Raw genomic sequence first — 21,799 nt, forward strand, 5'->3', positions numbered from 1 at the left:
CCTCACAGCAGATGCTTCAGGGAGGCAAAGTATCCTTGACTCTCACAAGGCCCAGTGCCTGCAAGCTGCAGTCTTGCAGGAGGATGAAGTCTTGGTGTGGAAAAGGAAAGAGGCGGATGGAGGGACTGATGGGTAGGGAAATCCAGTGTGGTTCTGCTGGCCCATCTGGGGCTGAACAAAGCCCCTCAGTCTCCCAGCACAGCTAAGCCAGTGCCTACAAGAGCCAAATCCACATAAGCTGGGACACAGAAGTGGCAGGACAAGGGTCTGGAAGGCCTAAGTCTGTTTTTCCTTTTGGGGCCTTTCTGGATGTTGACGTCTGCTTGGGACCTGGCTGCTTTATGAGGCTGTTTACAGGGAGATCTGCCCCTGCTTCAGGGTACGCCTCACATTTTGTTCTAGTCTCTTATTTACTGCTGTTGGCACAGGTATCCAGGCAGTGTGTTTATTTACTGGCCTATTGTTGACTTGCACATTGTCTTCTTTCTGTTACAGAAAGCCACCAAAGCAGCTACAGCTGTCGGTCAGGTCCTTGAAGCCTTCTTGGCGCTCAAGCCTAAACTACGGATCACAACCAAATTTAACAAACAGCATCAGCGGGCCAACCTTTGTTTTACTACCCAGTGCCAAATTTGAGCTTTGGTTTTAATTGCATGTAATTACATATGTAGATACATGCACCCAAACATCTAAGCATGACAGCTCTGTCTCTGTGGAGCTGTGGCACAGAGCACTGCCTGCCCTGCATGGCCAAGGGAGAGCTTCACCCCCAGGCCAGGGCAGCGGGACAGAGGCCCTGCTGCTTCCCTGGCTGCTGCAGCATCTAGATGTGGCTGTGACAGCTCCTATTTACTGAAGGGGCTCCCTGATGTTTCGTTTAGGGCCAGCCCCACCATTAGTGTCCCCTCAGTGAGTGCCAGCACAGCAGCCAGTAACACCAGTACTATTTGGGGTAGATGGTGCAAGTACTATGAGTAACACGCAGGCTCGCTGTTGTAAGAACTCTTGGGCTGTTGCCCTCCGTGCTCTCCACTGCCCGCAGACTGTAACAGAACAGGCGGGTTTTACTGCCCACCCTCTCATTTTCTTCCTCCTTTACCTGAACTTCACTTGTTTACCTTCCTTTGCCCTTCCAGGTCTTGATTTTCCTTCATTCCCTCCTCTTCAGGAGTGTCTCCCTTCAGTTGAGCAAGCTCAGTCTCTCGCACCTCTCTCCTGCCCTTCCTGACCCTCCCTGCTGTGGCCCCAGCTCTCTCTCCTTACCGACTCCCCTTCTCCAGCTTCTGCAGCTACTACACACAGCAACAGCAAACCAAACCTTCTCTCCACACCAGAGCAGCCAAACAGCCCACAACAGCAGCCCGACAGGGCCCAGGAGCCACACAGCAGCCTCAAGGCTGGTCTTGACTGTCATGCCTTGTTTTGACATCCTAAATCAACAGGGAGGGAGGTCAAGACCCCTCTTGGCACCCTGGTTCACCATGACATGACACACTCAGTTTCTTCGTCTGCCGTGCAGAGGCTGTAAAGAGCATGTCACTCAGCTCTGTCCCATCTTTGACCTTACTATGCAGTTTGCATGATACGGGGTGTTTTTAAGCTACATAATAATCTGTTAGTAATTGGTTTTTACTGTGAGCATCACAAGCATAAAAGAGTTTAGTGGTCATGAGGGTAAGTTTACTCCAGGATGTATGGAAGAGCAGGGTATAGAAATCAAGAATTCCTGTCATGCATCATGACTTCAGGACAATTTACGGCTTGTGTTTACCCATTCATCAGGAAGAAAAAGCATGCTAATTATTCATACAGACAATGCTCTAGACAAGCTGAGTTATAATAAGAGTTAAGAAGCATGCATCTTATACCTGAACAAAACAAAGCAACACTGCAATTTATATATAATAAGTAATTTTTATTTAAAAAACATTGCAACTGACAGAGAAAATAAACTCCATGAAATGTACCATACATTCAAAGAGATGTATTTAAAGTAACTGATTTCTTATTCTCTGAGGTGATCAATACAGATAATTCCTGACAATTAAAAGAACAAACCCAAAGTTTTGTAACATTTTGTCCCTAAAGTATCTTGTAAGATGAAGTTCAAGAGTTCCTGGCCAAGAGTCCTACCTCGCTAAATGCCACATGAAAAAGATTGCTCTAGACATGGTTTCACTGGCTTCTCTTCCAGCATTTGCAGCTCTGGTGTGAATGAGACTGGTCTGCAGAGATCGCTGGTTTGGGTACTGATGACAGACTCAAGAATCTGCCCAGACAAAAGTCCCAAAAAGAAAAAACAACCCGTAGTTCAAAGCCAAAGAGGTGGCCGAAAGTGTGCACTACCAGGTGAAGCTATAACATACAGAAGTACATTTCTTAACAGCCATTTATTTCTTATATCCCCATTTCATAGAATATTAGAAAAAGACCACCATATACAAAAGTCTTATCATTACAAGTTATTAAAAAAACCTTCAGACCATTAAAACACACAAGAAAGTGTTTGTTTGCATACAGTAGAAATCCAATCCTCATTAAAGCAGCGTACCAGAGAAGCCAGTTGTTAAGTAAGTTTTCAATTAGAAAAGACAAAACCCCAGATGTTCCTGTAACACAACCAGAACATTGGAGAAAAGAGAGGAACAAAACATTCATAGTCTGCTATGCCGGGTACATTGTCTTAGTAAGGTCACTTCAGGCCTAAAAGAGTCTGGTATCGAACAAAGAGCGTGGAGTCAGTGCCCAGGCAGAGCACTCTGTGCCTGGTCCCTGGAACAACCACTCTCCTCAGCTCTGCTCTACTCACACAGATCCCACTGGATCTGCTGGGGCAGGAGGGACTTCCTGAAGATGCTCTTCTTTCTACCTCCAGCAGCGCCCCGCCAAAGAGCAGGACAGCTTGTTGGCCCCAGGGCAGGACTTCTGCCCGCAGGTGTGGGCCTCAGCCCTCCGCCCCCAACACATCACCTCCAAAACCAAACAGCACATGCAGGGGGAGCCCCAATGTCAGCCTGGGGCTACCTGGGGAGTGAAAGGGGCACAAGCCTGTAAAGCAGCAGAGGGACAGTCCGCTCTTCCTTGTCTTATGATGGACATTCTCAGCCGAGCACCACGCAACCACTGCTGCAGTCTGCTGATTCTTCCCCTCAAGAGGACAGTTTGCCATTGATGAAGACAGTTCAGACTCAAATCATGAGGTTCTCAAATGAAACAGGGTAGGGGAAGTATCAGATTTACACACTGAAGTTATTAAATCTCAGACTTGCTGCCATCGGTAAGAAAACATAAGCTCTTGGGCTAATCTTGCAGAAAAGATGATTCTCAAAAATATGTCCCAGCCCTAACACCTTGTCTGTGGTCAGACAAGATTCACCCAGCAGCTGGGAGGGAGCCTCATGAAGAAGAAAGCAGCACACAGCTGCTTCACACCAATCAGGGCAGTTTCATGACAGCAGCTGGCAGAAGCCCAGGGGCTTGGCCACAGCTCCACACCACCGGCATCTGCTAAACATGTGCAGTTCTCAGAAAGGGCATGATGACCTATGCTGGCAAACAGCCACTACAGACAACATCTGCAATTATAAATAAACTCTGCTCTTTCAGCTCTCTCAGTCCCTCTGTCTAACTACAGGCTGCTGATTATTCTAAGAGCCTAGAAGATCTTAAGCAACAGAAAAAGGAAAATGTGGACTCCTTCCTTGTTGGGTCAATGCAAGAAACACCTCAAAACATAAACTGATTCTTGTTTGGCATTAAACAACATGAACTTGAATCTCAGCCTCCACAAATCAAACCGTCAGACGCTAATCCTGCTCCATAGGATACGGCTTTTTCTCTGTCTCAAGCTTTTTCACTTCCCCTTCTGAGGCAATGGAAGTGGAGCTGCTTCTACCTTTGTAGCTCTGTCGCCATCTAGAAATACTTGCCTGGCAATACTGGCAACACACATCTGCTGGACCCCTGGGCTTGCAAAAGACGTCCTGCAGCTGCAGGAGCAGTGCTGCACCCTTAGTGCAGCACGGGCTGTTCCCAAACCCCATCATTTCAAAGCAAGACAACCTAAGTTACCTGCAGTCTCCTGTTAGCTGCTCCTTACAGCCGATCACTCGACTGGCTGTGCCTGCTCTCAACACAGCTCCAGCATTGTCCATACTCAGACCCTCATCATCTCCTTGATGTGTCCACCTGCCACACTGATCCCACGGAGGAGGTGAACACCTGCCATTCACTCGATAGCACATTGATGCTTTGCACTGTGTATGACTGGTTCATTCCTGGCTGCTCATCTCTTTACAGGGCCCCTCTTCTCTGCTCACCAGACACCCTTCTTAAAGAAAAGAGAAAGCTCCTGAATTTTTGCTCCAATACTTCTTCCTACATTGTGGAGATACTGAATGCTAGCATATGCCACAAACCTCCTGCCAATATACAGACTTTATAAATAGGTAAAAGTTTCAGACAAATTATCCTATAACTTCTGTGGTGTAACACCATTAAATAGCATTAAAAACACAAACCATCCAGCCCTTGTGATTGAATATACAAACATTTGTGAATTGATAAGGCTCATAGGTACATATGCAAAAATAAAGTGCCCCTCCCCCCACCAAGAAAGAGTTCTGTACAGCCAAGTCTGAAACAGAGAGAGCAAGTTATTTAAAACGAAACCTCCTGAGCTGAAGTGCAGCCAAATTTTCAATCCTTGTTCTCATTTCTGCTTTCAACTTGCCAACACAGGAGTATTTACAAGCGGAAGAGGAACTGCCATGGCTGACTCCACCGCGCTGTTGACCTGCAGCCTGTCCAGCTAAGTACCTCACAGGGCCTTGGTGCTGGCTGGGTGTGTAGTGTGGGACACAGGCTTCTGAGGGTAGTAGCTGTACAAGTAAGCCTGCAGCAGGATAGCGAGGTCCACAAAAACCTGCAGGAGTCCACAGATGGAGAACTGAAAAGGAGCCTGATTCAAGATGAAGTAAAGAGTCTTGAACGTGTCCCCACTGGTCCACATCAGCACCATCTTGACACTAAAAGACAGAAAAGAAGGGAACAGTGTCAACTGAGAAGAAATTGGCTTGTGACTAGCCCTGCCATGCCAGTGGATCCCAGCTACTTCAGCACTGGGTTGGGACCCCACTCGACGAGGGCAGGCAGCGTGCCAAGCCAAGACGTGCAGCCACTGTATCAAATTCTTTACCTCACAAACTGCAGCACTTTTATCTCAGCAATTACAGCTCAAAATGCCTGTGGTTATGAAAGTATCCAACATTTTAAAATATCCAGCTAGGATATTTGACTCAGCAGTGCTCTGTAAACATGACTGCCACAGGCTGACAGCACTGACCATCATAAACCAAAGTAATACAGTGCACAGGAAACAAAGGCAATTAATCCCAGCAATTTTGTGCTCACACAAGGTGAAGTAACACAAAGACTGCTCTCTCAAGCATGCACACTTTTTTAGCATCTGCTGAAACAAACACTTCTGATAGGTATAAAAAACCATTTCTTATTGCAGAAAATGCAAAACCCAAAGGAACTCCAGAAAGACAGATTGTCCAGTAGTACAGAAAGAGCGGAAATGACATGCCTGCAGCTGTTACTGGAAGGATGAACATCACTAGGGATTTTTATCAAGGACACAGATCAAGAGAAATGCTCAGACTTCCTTTTAATAGCTATCCTTGCTTTCGTCTTGCTGCACTGCTGAGCCATCCCCTGTCCTGCAGTCTAGCTCCTGCTCCCCCACATCAGGAGAAACTCTGGGGAATAGAAGCAAGTTCTTCAAACAGGCCAAATTTTTTTCAGTGCCCTCAACAAAATGTGAACAACCAGATCCTGAAGGCTGTTTCGAAGCTTCATGCACTTTAACAGGGGAGTTTTTTAAGCAGCTGGATAAGCGGTGGTGGACAAAAGCTTTGTAGTTCATGGTATGAGCATTGTGCATGATTTGCCGTAATTATGAGCGATTATGTTTTGCCAGCACTGACTCCAATTCATCAAATGCAGTCAGGCCCACGCAGCAGGGTAGGACTTAATGTTCATTTCTCAAACATTCAAGCAGGGAACTAGCACAATTTGTATTTTGGCCACAAGTACACAATGCTATTGCAAGCCAAATGCTGCAGCCCACTCTCTCCCCATATGGGAAAGGAGGCCAAAAGCATCAGTTTATACTGCCTCGTGGCACCAGAGAAACACAAGCCTTTTTGTCACTCATGTCACGGGACTGAGACCATGAAACAGGTCCACAATCCCATGGAGCTTCCAAAGAGAGTCTCTGTGTGGAAGTGCAAGCAAGGACATGGGGTTGAGTGAGCAGTCATTCCCTGCCCAGGGTCATTCTAAAAATGTAAATAAATAATCAGAGAAGGAAAACAACTGCTGAACCCACAGTGTAGTTTGTGCCTGGTGCAAACAGCCTGCACCACCTGCCTTGTGCATGTTCCCAGTCACACCAAGTCACCTTACATCACACTTACGGGAGGTTTACAGACGCAGGCGGCGGTGGGCATTGTTTGGAATTTTAATTAGGAAAGGGGATAAACTTTGAGGGTAGTAAAATTGGCACCTTGCTTGCAGGCAGGCAACATTCCTCTTCCTCTGATTTTAAACATATCAGTGCTTGCTGGGCAATTGATCACAATTTAATTGTGAATCTGTCCTGGCATGGCTGGGGACCCTCACTAAAAGCACATGTTAAACCTGGCAGGTCAAACTGCTTGCTGTTGACAGAAAGGTGATTCAGGGATGCCACAAAGTATCTGAATAGGAATTTAACATGCAAAGGATATTTGTCACATATTCCCCATGGAGAAAGAAGCTAGCTGTGTTTTAAAAGCGACCCCATGGTGCAGTGAAGATGTGGAAGAGAAAATACACACAGTCAGAAGATGTACAGCCTGCAGAAGAGTTTGTTCCCCCAAAGGAAGAATATCCACTGGAGGAAACCTTACAGACACATACAGTTCAGCAGCACCATAGGAGCCAAGCACTAGAAGCTCACCTCTAGCTGTGTCACATGCTGTGCTGAATTTGCCCAAGCAATTCTGGGTTTTGCTGGGAAGTCACCTGTGAACTCAACAGCCTGCAATACTGACTGGCGAACTGGGTGCATGCTCCGATAGCCTTTGCATGTTCCAGAGCCCCACTCTTCAGCTCATATATCGGACATTCAAGGAAATCAGTATCATATCTAGGGTTCTCTCTAGGACATGACTGTTCTAAACACAGGGAAATCTCAACTTGGCAAAAATTATTTTTTAAAATGTAGTAGATATTTTAAAGAGTTAACACCACCAGTCTGTCACTGAATCAAAATTTATACATCTTCCTCTGTCCAATATCTTGGACAAAACAGCAGAGAAAACCTGTAAATCACCAAGGTACTATAAAAATGCAAAATATACAGAACACACTTGATGTTCCACAAACCCTTAGTACTGTAGCTGCACGGAGGTTTTCAGAGCCCGGGGTTAATGCAAAGCAGTGACTGTGGGAGCACTGTCTGCTCTCCAGAGGAGAGGCTGGGACAGGACAAAAGGAGCATGTCCGGCACAGGCATAAAGGTATGTGGGGTAACCAAAACCAGTTTAGCAGGGAAACAGGGACAGTGTCACACAAGAAATGAGAAGAGGCAATGAAGAGCTCCAGAGAAATGCCCAGGAGACATCAGATGAGAAAGGGGTAGGAAAAAGAGGCTGGAGCAGGACAGGGAATGACAAGAACAGATGAGAACTGGGAACTTGGGACACATATCCACGGAAATGACCTGAATTTGGGGTGGACAGACGGAGTAGTACAGCCTGCGACAAGGGCGTTCAGGGTTGTATTGGGTTTGTGTGACAACGTTTTGGTTGTGAGGGGACTACAGGGGTGGTTTCTGTGAGAAGCTGCTAGAAGCTTCCCTCATGCCCAATAGAGCCAATGCCACCCGGCTCCAAGATGGACCCACTGCTGGCCAAGGCCAAGCCCATCAGCAACAGCGGTAGCACCTCTGGGATAACATATTTAGAAGGGGAAAAAAACTTGCAGAACAGCAGCAGGAAGAGTGAGAATATGTGAGAGAAACAGCTCTGCAGACACCCAGGTCAGTGTAGAAGGAGGGGCAGGAGGTGCTCCAGGCCCCTGAGCCGTGGTGCAGACCATGGCGAGGCAGGTTGTCCCCTTGCAGCCCATGGAGGTCCATGGTGGAGCAGACATCCACCATGCACCTCAAGGAGGACCCCACACTGGAGCTGCTGAATGTCTAATTTTGCTTGGCAATAAATTAAACTTATTTCCCTAAGTCGAGTCTGTTTTGCCCGTGATGGTAATTGGTGAGTGTGGTCTTGCTGTCCTTATCTCGAGCCATGAGCCTTTTCTTATATTTTTCTCTCCCCCTGTCCAGTTAAGGAAGGGAGTGATAGATCAGCTCTGTGGACACCTGGCATCCAGCCAGGGTCAACCCACCAAAAGGGTGAAGCTAAATAATGAGCAGAAGCAGCATGTGCTGGGCCAGGACCCCCACCTCATCACTGCAATGTCTGCAAGCATCCCTGAATGCCCCCAACATCCTCTCCAATTAAGCAAGTGTCTCACACCTCCAGTGCCTGCCCTAGGGAGAGGAAAAGCTACAACTGCTGTCAGCTCTCTCACATGTCAACCAGCACCCATTTGCACACACAGCCTGAAAGTTTCAGCTTGCTGAGAAACCCATCCAGTGTCTGGGTGGCATCTCAGGGGAGAACAGAGCTGCCCCTGCCCCCACTACTGCATCACAGGCCCATGCCTCAGGAGGCTGGGAGAGGGGCTGAAGGAAGTTTACACCATCAACATGGCTTCTGCCACATCCTATTGCATACCATAGTAATGGCGCTCCCACCTGTTCTGGGCTGTGCACTTGCCTTGTCCTTGCTGCATATGCAGATGCCATTTGCAATAATTCAACGGTGCACGCGTGACTATGCGTCACTGATTGCATAGATAAACCATCACCGCTCTCACACTGTCAGCTATCATGTCACCTCAGGATGCCACACAGGATAGAAAAGTCAGTTTTTGTCTGCAGCTTCTCAACTTCACTCACTCGCTGAGGAACACAGGTAATTCCTGTATTTGTTGTTCTTCTTTTGGGGTAGAAAAGAAAAAAACCAACTCATTTTGGGCAGATAGCTCTTACCTGCCCTGGAGGAGAAAAGAGCAGTGTCTGTGCAGAAATTGAGTTTTTTCCAATGGAGTTTTCAGTTCATTGTGGGCAAGGAAGAGGAAAAAGGGAAGAGCACACCCAAGCCGTTCTTTCACTGCGCTGCTGTAACCTCAGTTTGCTGAATGAAGCTCCCATCCCTTCCCGGAAGATGCGCGAGGCTCATTTTTAACAAGCTACCAATACACCAAAGGGGGAAACCCTCTAGTCTCAGCTTTCTTCTCCTGCAAGACTCTGCATCCCATGTGATGGAAAATCTGTGGGGTCACAGCAACAGCACGAGTCTCCCAGAGAGCAGCATGACACAGCAGTGGTTCCAATGCAGGCTGCCAGCAGCGGTGAACATAGAATCATAGCATGTCCTCAGCTGGAAGGGACCCACAAGGATCATCAAGTCCAACTCCTGTCCCTGCACAGGACAACCCCACAGTTCACACCATGTGTCTGAGGGTGTTGTCCAGTCTCTTCTTGAACACTGTCAGGCTTGGGGCCGTGACACCACCCTGGGGAGCCTGTTCCACCACCCTCTGTGGGAAGAATCTTTTCCTAATGTCCAACCTAAACCTCCCCTGGCACATCTTCCTGCCATTCCCTTGGGTTCTGTCATTGGTCACCAAAGAGAAGAGATCGGTGCCTGCCCCTCCTCCTCCCCTTGTGAGGAAGCTGTAGCTTGTAGAACAAGCCCTCTGCGTGGCTCTGCTGCTGTGCAATGCCATGTGCCAGGTTCCACCAGCTGGCAGATCACAGTTGATGTATGCCTGGCCCTTGGCTTCATGGCGCAGAAGAAAATGCTGCACTATTAACACAGATGAGGTTTTGCTGCGAGAGGCAGGCAGCACCCACCATCAACACTGCCCAAGACCAGACACCCCTGCACACAGAGGCTGTATGCAGCAAAAATTTTCCAACCTAACTCACAAAGACCAACTTCACGCTGTATCTTCCTGACACCTGCAAAGCCATGTGAGCAAACCTGTTCTGCACAGCACTGGCTACACAACAAAGCAGGATTCAGGAGCAAATAAACTGATGTCTTTCCTCAAGTAGCCCAAAGCTAAGCTGGGGAGATGTGGAAAGCAGGAAATGCTCACTTTGCTGATTTGGAGGATACGGTCTGGCAGGACAGCACAACTGCTCTTAGCACAGATGAGAGAGTGGGTTACAGGTGAGCAGTGCCACAGAGCCATTTGGGGAGGCAGAAATAAACAAATGGCAGCATTTGATTGTGTGACAACAGAGATGCCAACTGGAGGGGCAGGAGGAAGGAACTGTGCTGAAATAGCTGGTATTGCCAGAGGCTGAAACAGACGTGTGGTAAAAATAGCACTTCCCAGTAGTGTAAATCAGTGCTGCAGTATCCAGTGACAACACACCTCCTAAAAGCAAGCACCTTCCTCATAGCTGAGCTCCTTACAAGGAGCTGCTCGTGCAGTAACAGTGTCAGGTCTGTGTAAATTGCAATTGACCGCATAGAGGAAAAGCTGGTATTTTTCAACTGCTCTTAAAATCCGAACAAACTTATTTATTCTGCTGTTGGAATTAATTCTCAGAAACAAACTGTCATTTCTGATCAGACACTGGACTAGGGGTGGGTTGCTAAATACTGGGTTTTAATATTGTAATATAAAAATTCCCTAGGGTGCTGCTGTTCTCTACCACTGGTAGTAGATTTCATAAAGACACTGTACCAATCTTAATTTGCTAAATAAATAAATAGCATGCTGGAAAACAGCACTAACATTTCTCAAGGAACAACTTGCTTCATTCAAGTTCCTTGCATATTGTGTATTAATTCTGAAGTAAGAGCAATTAGAGGTAAAAACCACCTATTAGTACACCGTATCTGCAGTCAGCCAACAAACCATATTTTTTACAAAATGTTCCTGAAATTATTCAGATGTAGAAAGGGATTGTAGAATGCATTCCGAAGGAAAACAAAAACAAAACCACAACCTTTCTGTTCCTTCTCTTTGAGGAGCTGTACTAGTGGCTGAGTAACTTACAGAACAGTGAGATTAGCCAGGTATTTAGGCTCCAGTCCCCTCTTATCCAGGACTAATGTTATTTGTCTCAAAGCTTTTCAGCATCTTCATTCCTTCTGCTCAAAACCTGGCTGTGACAGTTTCAAGTCTCTGATTTTCCACTGGAGTCTTTGCACACTCTGCTCAACAGTTGTCACTTCTTGGTCATTACACCTTTCTTCTTCCTTCATCTGAAAGAGCAAAAACTACGCCAAAATGATCTTTTAGAAAAAAATAAGATATGAAGCCACCTTGTTCTCCTCCCTGGCAAGCTAGTCTGTCTTAAGACTAGTTGCAACCATTCATCAAAATAACTTACAAACAGCAGCACACCGGCAGAGCTGCAGAGCAGCAGGCTGCAGAAGACGGGCTGGTACTTAGCACAAAACCTACACGAGAAAAAAGACACAGCAGTACTCATTTCCCGTTCACACTATAAATTTTCTCAGTCAATGTTATGACTCTGCATGTTTGTAGCTTAACACACAAACCCAAAAATACCCTGCAAGCTGGAAGACACAAAGGGAATCAGACATTACACAGTGACTTCCGCTGAGAAATTCTGTAGTGGTTTGATCAGACATTTCAGCACAAATAGTAACAGGAGGTATGTGTTGCCCTGATGTAATTACAGCCTGCTACAGTCACAAATATAGTGCCAATTGTGCTCAGGTGAACTCACTCAAAAACTCTAAGTTATCAATAATGGAAAAATGAGTATAATTTATTTAACTTCACCTACTTTGAAAGTTGTGGGGTTTTGTTGTTGTTGTTTGTTTTGTTTTCCTTTCTAAAGGAAACTAAAAAGAGGAGAAGTAGCCTGGACTCTTTGTATTCAAGAATCAGTAGAACCTGACTGCAGCTTCCCCAAATCATGGCCAAGTGCCGGACTGAGGCACAGGTGATGCCAGATTAAAAAAATCTGACTTTTTAGACTGCCACAGTTTCAGGGATTTATTCAAATGTTAGCACTTGACTTTCATATGTATTAAAAAATTGTGACAGTTCTTTAAATGACTGGGGATATAAAACCAGAATAAAATAATTGAAGAGCTGACAAGCTAGTATTTTCTCTAGGAATAAGGTCCACACCGAAACAGCCTGTCAATAAGTATTTTGAATACTGCATTTGGTTTCCAGAAGAAGGTACAGAAAGTATCTCTCCTGCAACCTTTTAAGCTGTTACCTCCCACAAGCCATTTGCATGGGAATGTCTGGAAGAGAAAGCAGATTCATTTATAACACCCTGACTTCGGAAAACTTTCAGCTCCAATTTGCAGCTCCAAAACAGTCTACTCAGAGAAGACAGCAAGCATCCGTAACACTGCATTTCCATCAGAGGCTGGCCTGCCTTCAACAGTGAAACATAGACCAGAAAACATGAAACCCGAATGCCATGTTATTTTTAACACTGTACAAAACAAACAAAAATTATTAAGTAGAGCATTTGTTCCTAACATAAAGCCATACAGCTTAACAAAAAAGTTCTGATGTTTACCAAATTGTTTAGCCTGCCAAAAATTATTAAACGGGGGGAAAGAAAAAAAAAAACACCACCAAAAAAACAATGGGATCAGATACATAAAGTGTCTAAAGTTTGAAAAGCTGGGAATCCAAGCCCGAAATTTTTCACCAGTCCGACGTGCTCTGCCTCATCAAGAGTGCCTTACCTCACTTCTCAACAATTCCTCTGAGGCAGCACTGACCATCTCCAGAGGGAGCTATTAATATTAATTATTATTAATATTTATTATTATCAATACTACTAATAATAATATTTGTCCGGCTCTGCAATGCTAGCAGGAGTTAAGAGAAGCATGTAGCAAGAGAGATCCAGTATCTATTTTGGATCTCTGGAACCAAGCTAAAGCGAGTTGAGTTAAAGCTACATCCATGGATACCACAGAAGGCTGTAATACAAGAGCAAACTATCTGAAAGCTCTAGAGATTTTCAAGGACTGTACAAGTCACTGAGGAAAGATGAAGTGGAGGATTCCAGTGTGGAACACCACCGGGCAAACAAACCCAGAAAGATGCAGTCTGAAATGATTTTTTTGTTGGTGGTCTCTTTTTTAATATATGCATTTTACGCAGACTCACAAATAAACAACAAAAGTTTTATGGAAAAATAGGGTAAACAGGTATTTGTCACTTATTTTTCCTCATGAACATCTGTTTTCTAAACTCCCAAGAGCGGCAGGGTGTCAGGCATTTTAATTCTGCCAGTATTTGTTAGAACATGCCTGTCAGAGGAGAGTCAAGGGGAAACTACAAGACACACAAGATGTGGCTGGTGGATAGTCCAGGTTCACTGGTACGGCCTCTGGCTATTTCAAGCAGCTACACCTAAGGTTTAGTCCGTAAGGGTCCAGAAACTGGCAACCCTTAACAGCTGCAAAATATTTCTAGTATTCTACAACTTCCACAGCAAAAAGAAGGGCAGCAGGTCTTAACATCCTTAAACACCCTAAGTCTGTGCAGCAGGTATGAAAATACATCTGTGGATCAGCAGAAAGACTTGAACTACAATTCACACCAGTGCCCTTCCTGCCAGGAGACACAAATGGATGCCGGCCAGGCTGCAAAGCTCAGGTCTGCTCAGACACATGGTACAAACACATATGATATGGGTTCTGCTTCTGGTGCTGGTGGATTTGGAAGCTTTGAAACCTGCTGCCATGACAGGGAGCAGCTTTCCTCAGGTGCTGGGGCAGGAAATCATGCCCTGCATTACTCATTGTAATAATACAGTCAGCTGCCAACACACACGGTACAGTCAGCTTAACGTAAATGGTGCAGAGCACACCTAAACTACACCACCCTTCAGCATCTCACTCATGAAGTTATTCTCAAGTATCTGTCCCCCTTTCCCTGTCTCTCACCTCCCACTCAAGGTGTTACAGTCAATGGAGTTGCAGGCACAGCTGCTGGCTAATGCTGCTCTAGACTCCCTACAGGGCCAATCTGTCCCCCAAACCTCAGCTGCTGCAGTCTGCCTGCTGCCAGGAGGGACATTGCTGCTACACCCTGCAGGGCCAGTGCTAAGAGATGGCAAAATAATGTCCCTGTGTAACGCCATTCAGTGTATTTCCTTCTCTAGTTCCAAATAACTTGGGACACATTCAATTTGAAAGGTAATAAAAAGACCAGAGGGAATAGAGCTTTGCTTCAGCACAGCTGCCGTATCCCAAGGCTCAAATCACAATGCTTTTAAATCTTCCTTTCTTCCTGCCCTAGACCAACAAAGAAATCATCAGACTCTTCATTTAATTTAGGTAACGAGCACATTTTCCCCTTCATCTTCGTATGGTAACAGTACATAGCCTGGGCGCGCTTTTAGTATTCCAGTTCAACAACTGCAATTATCACGTGTCAACATACAGAAGATAACATTCACGAGGTAACAGTGCTAGCCCTAGTGCTTACCGCGTTCTAAGGGACTAGCATTCAGCAGTTGTCTCCGAAGCCAGCACACCCACACGCCCCCCACCTGAGGACAAAAATCTAATGATGTTGCAGTCATTACTTTTCATTAATTAGTCACATCCTTCGGCTAGTAAAATGCTTCTCACATTCTAAGAAAACACTGGAGAAATGAGTGTTAAATAAGAGTGATCACTCAAGGACAAAGTCCTACTTTCCAGTCAGTTTATTGACTGGAAATACGGTAAGATTTTGCAAGAAACAAAGCCTACATTCTTCTCAAAAAAGCTTTGCTGTTATAAGGAAATAACCCCGGCAAGCTCTATATGAAAGTTAAGTCAGCACCTAAGCCTTCATACGAAATGCCAGGTTTTCCCCTTTCCTTCCACACACACATGTGCGCGTGGAGGTACAGAAGTGAAGTTCATGGTGACAGTAATGCACCATACATACAGGAATACGCCACACATAGAGTAATGCACCATACAATCAGCTGTCCTGTTTCTCAAAGCAATGCCCAGCAGAAGGCTGTGCTTTGTCAGAAGGTGCCACCACCACAAACCAATGCTTTCTGAGCCCCTTCCCACACGCAGCATTACCACAGTGGCTGCAGAGTGGCACTTTTAAGCCCTGCTGCGGACAAGAAATAAAAGCATCAACAATCACATCCCACACACAGGAGCATGACGCAAATCTTAACATTTCAGCCCAAGCAGGGTCTTTGCAGTTCAAAAAGGACAGACATTCTCTAGCCTATCTTCCTTCCCAAACTCTTGCCATCTGCCCCTTTGCACACTAGGAATCCTGTTTTAGGAAATTCTCTAATACAAGATTAAGTATCTGAAGGGACACGGCTTCCACCACTGCCCTGAAAGCTTACCTGACAATGCCATGACATCTTGCTTGGCATATAATTCTGTTCCCTTAGGTGGACATGTATCATTCCCAGCCATCTTCCCTGGAACAAATTAAACTAACATTGAGCCTTGTTGAAACAGCTTTTTCTGACACCAAGTTTTCTTTCTTTCTACATCCTACTCAATAACACTACAAGAACTTCCTCTCCCATCTCACTTTTTGGGCAGATCATCCAACACGTCAGTCACTACACTTCTCACTCTTCTTCTGTTTTCTTGTCCTCTGTGCCTGAAGAACAGAGGACCAAATGCACCACTGCAGGTCAACTCGTAACAGAAAATCTCTCGTTTTTCTGGATCACCCTGCAAAGTCACTTCCCAGCTTAAGTTCCATCAGCCTCTTCTTCCTGCTGTTCTAGCTCATCTATTAACCACTTAAATTACTCACCACTCTGCTCACTTTACAGATACTCATCACAGTGAGTGTTACCATTATGGATATTTGCATCTTTGCATCTCAATCTATATTTCTCCAAACCCAAATCTCATTGTACTTCCATTCCATATTTCTGATCCCACTCAGTCCTACTGCACTGAGGAAGACAATTCTGCAACGACATAACTAGATAACTTATCCTACTTACACAACTGGCTGCAGTGAACTCTGGCAAAACAATGCAGGTGCTGGAATTTCAAGAACTGAGGCACTTATGTTCCCAGATTTGTTGGCAACAGAGGAAAAAGACATTTTTAGAAAACTTCCATCTCTCAGGTGCCTTCATGATAAGCTCAACTCTGACCTTTTGTGACTTGGCAAGTCCTGACCTTAACTATGCAAAATACCTTGCATGACACTTCCTTGCCAAAAGAAAACAGAGCGCCCAAACCTAATGAAATATTTTTGTAACAAAAGTACAATAAATTTTCTCTTTTATTGCAGATTTTCAGGGCACAGAGAAATCCACCAACTGAAGAGAGCACTGATTAGACATACCAGCAGCGCTTTATTCCTATCACTGTAAAGAGGCCTTGGACTATTTCTAAAAGACGAATGCTTTTGGTTTGAAGTTACTTGCTTTGAATTTACTTTTTGAACTGATGGGATGAGGTGCCAGGGGAAGAGATGTGAGAAAGGTTCAATATGCACAAGAGCTTCAGCAGTCCACACTGTGCTACAATTTGAACGATGCTTAAGGGAAGTGGATGCTGCTGCTCACACTGTCAGAAATGCTGGGAGGGTGAGGAAAGGAAAGCCTCCCACTCCCTCCTGGGTTTTTCTACCTGCCTCTTCCTTCAGTTCCTGAAATTCTCAGGTGTGTTGAGTGCACAGGGCACCAAGAACTGTCTTTGCAGCCCCATACCGTACTGCTTGCAGGCTTTGAAAGAACAGCTCTGGGCAGACACAGCAGGTCAGCAGGTAAGTACAGAGGTGAATGAGGTGCTGACCACAGCAACCTGCAGGCCACACGTCTGCGCAAGGTAGAGCAGAATGGGCAGGTCCTTGAACCTGGAGCACCGATCACAGGTCGGCTGTAACTGAAAACAGGGTGCGGAGAAGAGGAGAGAATCTGTTTGCTTCCTGGGATCAGAACAAAATGGTTTCAGTTTACCTGTTCACATGCTGACAGGACTCTGCCCTCATCCTGAGTACACTGAAGCGAGAGCAAGCCTGTTTACTTTCCTCATGTAGTAAGACTTCAGAGAAGAAATTAGAAATCTTCTGAGGACTAGATATCACTTTCTTCAACCTCTTAACTTTAAAACAGCCAGATTCAGGAAGGGAATCTGATGTTTGTGGTATCTATTAGAACCACAAACGAAAAGGGGAAGAGAGAAGCTGTAAGTGGCAAGCCTGACAGCTGGTACCAAAACCTGGTCCATCCAGTCATCAGAATTGTTTACTGACTACTCCCCAAACTCCTGCAAACTTGGATGTGTATGCAAAGTCCAAACTACACAAACCCCAGAGTATTTTATATGAAGGCCACCATAAAGGACAACAGTAACCAGCCGATCAGTGCCACAGTAATGAAAGAAAAAATGTCACCAAAGCAGAAAGAATGAAACAAGTAAAACTCCCCCAGCAAATTGTATGGCCACTGGCTGGAGCCTCAGAAGCAATGACAACGATTTTTGCAGACCCATGGAGAAAACTAAAGATCTGAGTAGAAAGAAAGAGCATTTAGGAAGATAAATTAATACAATCACAGAACTACAGTAAATAATGAGAACAGTTTAAAATAGGAAATGTGTAAGCATGCTGACAGACAGTTTCGATTAACTTAGTGAAATAGGAAAGGCAGTGAAAATAAGAAATGGCCTATATAACATGAAGTACAAACCACTTTTAAGAAGAAATTAAGAAATTCTGCATTTACCCAATGTGTTTCTGGCTCACACTTAAGACCTTAATTTCTCCATTTGCCAAGGTCACAGATTTACCTTTCAGTTCCTAATTATTCTCTTGAAAATCACTTTCTCTCTTATAGCCTAGTCCCTTATGATTGTCTACACAATGCCTTCTGTAATGAAAAACATGGGTCAGATGATTTGAACCCACAAAGCCATTCTGTTTTATTTTTTTTTAAACTAAATGGCCCCCACTTCCCATACCCCTCTTCGACCTTCTCTATTTTGACTGTTTAATACATAAAGCAGCTACTATTTTAACAATAAGAGTAGACACTGTTATACCAGCATCTGGAAGCTACAATTCCAAATCCTGAAAGAAACTTATCTCGCTTCAGCAGCTTCCTTGGTGTTAGTCCCAGACCAGACACAATGCACTAACTCATGTCACCGTTGTACTGGCCAGTGTCTGCTTTATGTATATAGCATACTCAGAAAAAGAAATCTCTCAGGTAGGCATCCATTATCCCTACTCCTATTTCTTTGATTTTGCTCTCATCCATGCGATTTTCTGTCAGTGAGAAACAGAAGCTGGGTGGAAAAAAAAAAAAAAAAAAATCAATACTGCCATTGCCTGCATCACCCTCTTCTAACATACCTTCCTTTTAACACTTTTTAAGTCCTTTTCCAGTTAACTTCTCTATCTCCTTTACCAAACCTCTCCAAAGAAGCACAGATACATTAAAAAGTTGCTGTAACAGATGTTGATTGCATCTAACATCTGTTTTCAATGTAAGCTAATGCATAGCCACAACTCTTGCCATAATACTTCTCTCTAGCTCAGGTTTTGTTTTCTTTTAAACAGCAGAACTCCAAAGGAACTAACTCATGAGGGCTGTTTACCTATTCACTATTCAAAAATTCCCTCAGGCTAAAAAAATCACAAGAAACCACAGCAGCGGCATTTTTAGAGCACTTCCCCAATCTCCTTAAATCTAAAATCTCACTAGTGGAGGTGGCCGGACATTGATTAACCAGTCCTGAATAAAGCCTTCTATACTTGTTCACCACAGCACCCGGCTTAGCCAATACAGGCAGAAAATCTAGCAGCTTGCATTTATCTTCAGAATTTGAATAAAGCCAGGATTTGTCTCTGGGACAATCACTGTCTTCAGAAGTCAAAAGCTGCTCTTCAAAAATGATGTAAAGAGTTGCCTGTGTCATAATGGAAAAATCTATAGACCAGTACTAAATAAAAGCACCCCACAACAAAATTTTGTCTCCCTAAGAAATACTGTCTTCTAGTATTTTTATTATTATCTGTAGGGGAAAAGAGGAAATAATATCTCGGGATATAAATTTATATAATTTCTTTCTTTCATACCCCTTCACACTGCACTTACTTTACTGTATACATTTGGGATAAACTCCTGCACGTAACTAGCTCACAGCTGCAGCGCACCTCATAAAACACTTCTGAATGGAAAAGCATTCTTAACATTTCCAGCTCTTGGCTCCAGCAGCTTCTGAGACAATAAGTGCAGCCTGTTTCTCCTTCAGTTACTTGAGGTTTTTAAAACAGGGTGATCACAGCGACCAAGCCAGTACTGCCACAGGAGGGGCTAAATTAGTATTTTCTTTATTTTGTTGTACAATAATATGATTGAATGCAATACTGTGATTTTCCTCATTCAGCGTTTTCAGGCCAGATTTCTTAAGACAGGCTCATATGAACACATAAGCAGAGGAACCGATTGTGCTGGCTGTCTCTGGGTGGCGAAGTTCTGAGCCTTTCACCCAATGACAGCCAAACATGAAAGTCAAAGATGTGCAGAAAGGAGGTTACTTTCAAGCTGACTAAAAACTGGCCACAGGGTAGAAGGGAGACCTGGGAAACAGCTCACAGAGAGATAACACAGCCCTTACCTGGTTCTCTCCCTCTGACCAGGAATTACTGGAGAGAGTCCAGCTACAATCACAGATCACAGAGAGACGGGGGTCTGGACCACCTTTCTTATGAGGAAAGACTGAGAGGGCTGGGTCTGTTCAGCCTGGAGAAGAGAAGGCTGAGAGGGGATCTCATCAATGCTTATAAATATCTCAAGGGTGGGTGTCAAGAGGATGGGACAAGACTCCGTTCAGTGGTGCTCAATGATAGGATGAGGGGCCATGGGCACAGACTGGAGGTTCCATCTGAGTTTGAGGAGAAACATGTTTACTTTGAGGGTGCCAGAGCACTGGAACAGGCTGCCCAGAGAAGTTGTGGAGTCTCCTTCCCTAGAGACATTCAAGACCCTCCTGAACACATTCCTGTGTGACCTGTTCTAGGTGAACCTGCTTTAGCAGGTAGGTTGGACTAAATGATCTCCAGAGGTCCCTTCCAACCCAAATCAGTCCATGATTCTGTGATTCTGAAGCCGCACACATGGCCCTGATCCAGGCACAGCAGGTGCTGCCGCCTGCCCAGTGTGCAGCCAGGGAGAGACAGCAGTGCATACCAGAGCCCCACAGCTGCTGCAGGAGGACCCATGTGCTTCCACGCTAAAGACTGATGGGCGCATTTGGGTGTCACCTGTACTGTGGCTTCTGAGACTCCAAGATATGCAGCCCACCTCAGTCCCACTGCCAGACCTCTTTCGTGGTGTCAAGATCTTGAAATATTTTACCACGTAATATATAAAAAATTTACAAGTGAGGAGCGATCTTTTAACCTCATAATGCTTTTTCCCATATCACAGGATGCCTCCAGTATTCCAAAGCTCCTAAGTTTTGAGGTTGCTTTCTTCCTTTTTCTAACTGATGCAAACATAATCATACCCATGATTCTAATTCATCCCAATAAAGTCATTAAATTACTCTTTTACTAGGTGACTGGACAGAACTAGTTTTGTCCTTGAACTGAATGGAGATTAAATTAAGTGATTATTTTCTTGATAGGTATTAACACAATTCATTTTAAAAAAGCACTTCTGTCAAAGTTAGTACCATAATTAATAGAAAATATGACTGTACTATTCAGGTTTGCAACTATTCAAAGGTACTCAAACAATGGAACAGAGTTGTAAGTTTCTAGAAAGTACTAATTCCAAAAGTAATCAGGTGATTTGTCAAAGAGAACATCATGAAAACTTCCGTTCCTTTGAATGGCTTAGTTCTGTTCACTTAATGATGGGAAAATTTCCACCCTTCAGTCTTCAGCCTACCACGACATGCTACACTATCTTCCCTCCACAAAAGCTGTTAGCCAGCTTTCACTTTCTGCTTTCACTGTTTCCATCTCTTTCCAACTTCCCCCTTGCCCTCCGCTCTCTGAGAACAGAGGAGGAAACTACAAGACCTAGTAGCGATATTGCTACAAAAAGAAGGAAAATGAGAGTAGCAGTGAGAAATGAAGAAATAAATAAAAATAACTGAGGAGCTCTATCCAACAGAATAAAGATATCAAAGAACTGGAAAACTCGTTCTCAGGAGCACTACAATGCACATAACTGTGATTCCTTCACTGCAGCAATGCCTTGTTACAATAAACATAACTGACCCAGCTGCAGATGTCCTTTAGACATTTCCCTCAGATACTGAGCACATTTTCAGTAGGGGACTTTTCAGGTAGTAGCAGATTGAAATACAGGGGCAAGATAATGGGACCAGACTCCCAAAGGGCACCGTGCTACCACCACAGGCATCTGTCCCATTTACCTCTCCCATGGCCTCTGGTCTCCAGGTTTGTTTATTGGCTCCTACCTCAAGCATGAGACGTCTTCAACTTCTCATTCAAACAGAAAGGGGTGGTTAGTAGGGAGGGGGCTGTGGGATTATTTGTTCGCCATTTTTTTTCAGAAACAATACAATGTCTGAGGAGTCTGACGGGATACTCTGATCAGATGTGGCCACATACTGTAACCTTATTCTCCATTTCTCTTTTACATTTTTACATTTAGGAAAGGAATTATTTGCTAAAGAAGACA

At 44.6% G+C, this 21,799-nt stretch overlaps 1 protein-coding gene across 3 annotated transcripts in view; it reads right to left on the reverse strand.

Annotated features, from left to right (window-relative positions):
- Positions 1-1,937: 1,937 nt before the first annotated feature.
- Positions 1,938-21,799, reverse strand: part of SLC66A2 (solute carrier family 66 member 2) — a 68,430-nt gene continuing 48,568 nt past the window's right edge. For all 3 annotated transcript variants that reach the window (XM_065628428.1, XM_065628427.1, XM_065628426.1), the window contains one exon: positions 1,938-5,027. In XM_065628428.1, coding sequence (XP_065484500.1) covers positions 4,820-5,027 — 208 coding nt within the window. In that variant the 3' untranslated portion in view covers positions 1,938-4,819. The remainder of the gene's footprint in view (positions 5,028-21,799) is intronic.

This window comes from Caloenas nicobarica, chromosome 2, assembly GCF_036013445.1.
Source record: "Caloenas nicobarica isolate bCalNic1 chromosome 2, bCalNic1.hap1, whole genome shotgun sequence".
Classification (NCBI taxonomy): Eukaryota; Metazoa; Chordata; class Aves; order Columbiformes; family Columbidae; genus Caloenas; species Caloenas nicobarica.